Raw genomic sequence first — 1,958 nt, forward strand, 5'->3', positions numbered from 1 at the left:
CTGAGTACGGGGGAACCCGGTTGGCGTGTTGCGGCCGGAGCCCCGCCAACACAGTGGCAGGTATCCCTGCCACTGCTAGGGCCCTGGGCTGGGACGCAGTGGAGATGGGTGGGCCTGTGTCCCCCTACCCGCTTCCCGAGCCAGCCCGGGAGAACCTTACCCTCCTTACTGTCCCAGACGCTAGACTGTTTGTTGCCTCACCAGCCCTGCCTACGAGCTGGGCGCTAGACTGTTTGTTGGCTCAACTGCCCTGCCTAGGGCCGGGGCAAAAGACTGCTGGCTCGCCCATCCTGCCTAGGGCTAGGGCGAAGGACTAGGCGACCTCCTGGCAGGGGAGAGCCAGGAGGACCGGTCCCCCTTTAGAAAGGACTCAGAGGGGAACCCCCGACGCTGCCCCCAGAAGGGCACGTTTACACATGTCCATGGCCAAATTTGTCCTGCTGGGCTTCTCTAGCCACCCAGACATGAATCTCATGCTGTTTGCGGCGTTTCTGTGCGTTTACATCATCACAGTGCTGGGTAATATCCTCATCGTCGTCGTATTTCTTCCTCAGCAACTTGTCCTTCAGATCTGCTACACCTCAGTCATCAAGATGCTGGCCAATCTCCTCTCAGAAGACAAAACCATCTCCTTTGTGGGTTGTGCACACAGATGTATTTCTTTCTATTCTTTGCTGTTACTGAGTGCTTCGTCCTTGCATCTATGGCCTATGACCACTACAGTTCCATATGCAACCCACTGCATTACACACAGCCATCATGGATAAGAGGTTCTGCATGAAGCTACAAGCTCCTGGATCTCTGGCATCCTAGTGGCCCTGGGGCATACAACCTTTGTCTTCACACTTCCTTTTTGTGGGTCCAATGTGAGCATCACTTTTTCTGTGAGATCCAGCCGGTGCTGAAGCTGGTGTGTAGGGACACCTACTGGAATGAGATCAGATCATCGTGGCTGCTGCCTTTGTCCTTCTTGCTGATGCCCTTCTTGCTGATCCTGGTCTCCTATATCTGTATCTTCTCCACCATCCTGAAAATGCAGTCTGCCGAAGGCAGGTGTAGAACCTTCTCCACCTGCTCCTCACACCTCATCATAGTGACGTTGTTCTACGGGACGGCTCTTCTCATGTACATGCGCCCCAAATCCAGCTTCTCTCCAGATGTAAACAAGTTACTTTCTCTATTCTATTCAGTGGTGACTCCGATCTTGAATCCCGTTATCTACAGCCTCAGGAACAAGGAGGTGAAAGACGCCTTATAGGGAAAACCGGGATGAAGGTGTTTCATCCCTAAAAATAGACATATTTCCTTCAACTGAATTATCCCGTCGCTCAACTCTCAAGAGACTCTATATTGCTAAAGAGACCAAGAGATATCTGAGCATAACAAAGACATTTATCGCATCAAATGTCGGGCTGATCAACGTATTTTGAAGTTTGCATTTCAATGAAATTTTTTCCATAAAAATTTCAAATTTCAACAAAATAAAAGAGGATTTATTTCAATCCCTTCTAGCCTAAAATCTGTGCAATCTTGTGAAAACCAAAACAAATTAAACCAAATCTAAAGAACAACAAATAAAATAACAATAATAATAAAAAATTAAATTGCTCCTTCCTCCTTGAGTAGTTCTGACCAAGTATATCTGCATTTCATAGAAAGATGCCCGATATTTTAATTAGAGTTGGTTAGTATTTTCTGAGTTTCCTAAATATTTCTCTTCCCAAAAGTTAATGACAGAAATGTGTATTGGGTAGAGGAAATTGAAAATGCCTATGCCATTCTTTCTTCACCCTCAGTAGGCGGAGTTAATTTTTTATAACTTTGCAATTATTTTCAAAGGTGATTGTCTATCCTGTTATATTCACCACTTTTGCAAGACAATGATAAATTTTGTTCAAAGTGTGCCTTATGAGGTATCTTCTGAAAATTCATAACCTGCTAGGCATTATTGTCCTGAG

At 46.1% G+C, this 1,958-nt stretch overlaps 1 protein-coding gene across 1 annotated transcript; it reads left to right on the forward strand.

Moving 5' to 3' along the window:
* The first annotated feature begins 416 nt into the window (after positions 1–416).
* LOC137142168 (olfactory receptor 10A7-like) lies at positions 417–1,258 on the forward strand. The gene is made up of 2 exons (XM_067531389.1): positions 417–635; positions 896–1,258. Exons 1-2 carry the CDS (start codon positions 417–419, stop codon positions 1,256–1,258), a joined length of 582 nt encoding a protein of 193 aa, XP_067387490.1.
* Positions 1,259–1,958: the final 700 nt, after the last annotated feature.

Source organism: Emydura macquarii, unplaced genomic scaffold (genome assembly GCF_026122565.2).
Source record: "Emydura macquarii macquarii isolate MOO-44397 ecotype Brisbane River unplaced genomic scaffold, CSIRO-AGI_Emac_v2 contig_3211, whole genome shotgun sequence".
NCBI lineage: Eukaryota > Metazoa > Chordata > Testudines > Chelidae > Emydura > Emydura macquarii.

Bases quoted from the DNA above. Each gene is read 5' to 3' on its own strand.
- LOC137142168 (XM_067531389.1), top strand. From the start codon at position 417: ATGTCCATGGCCAAATTTGTCCTGCTGGGCTTCTCTAGCCACCCAGAC. The intron at 636-895 runs GTGGGTTGTGCA...TGTGAGATCCAG, and splicing joins AAGACAAAACCATCTCCTTT to CCGGTGCTGAAGCTGGTGTG.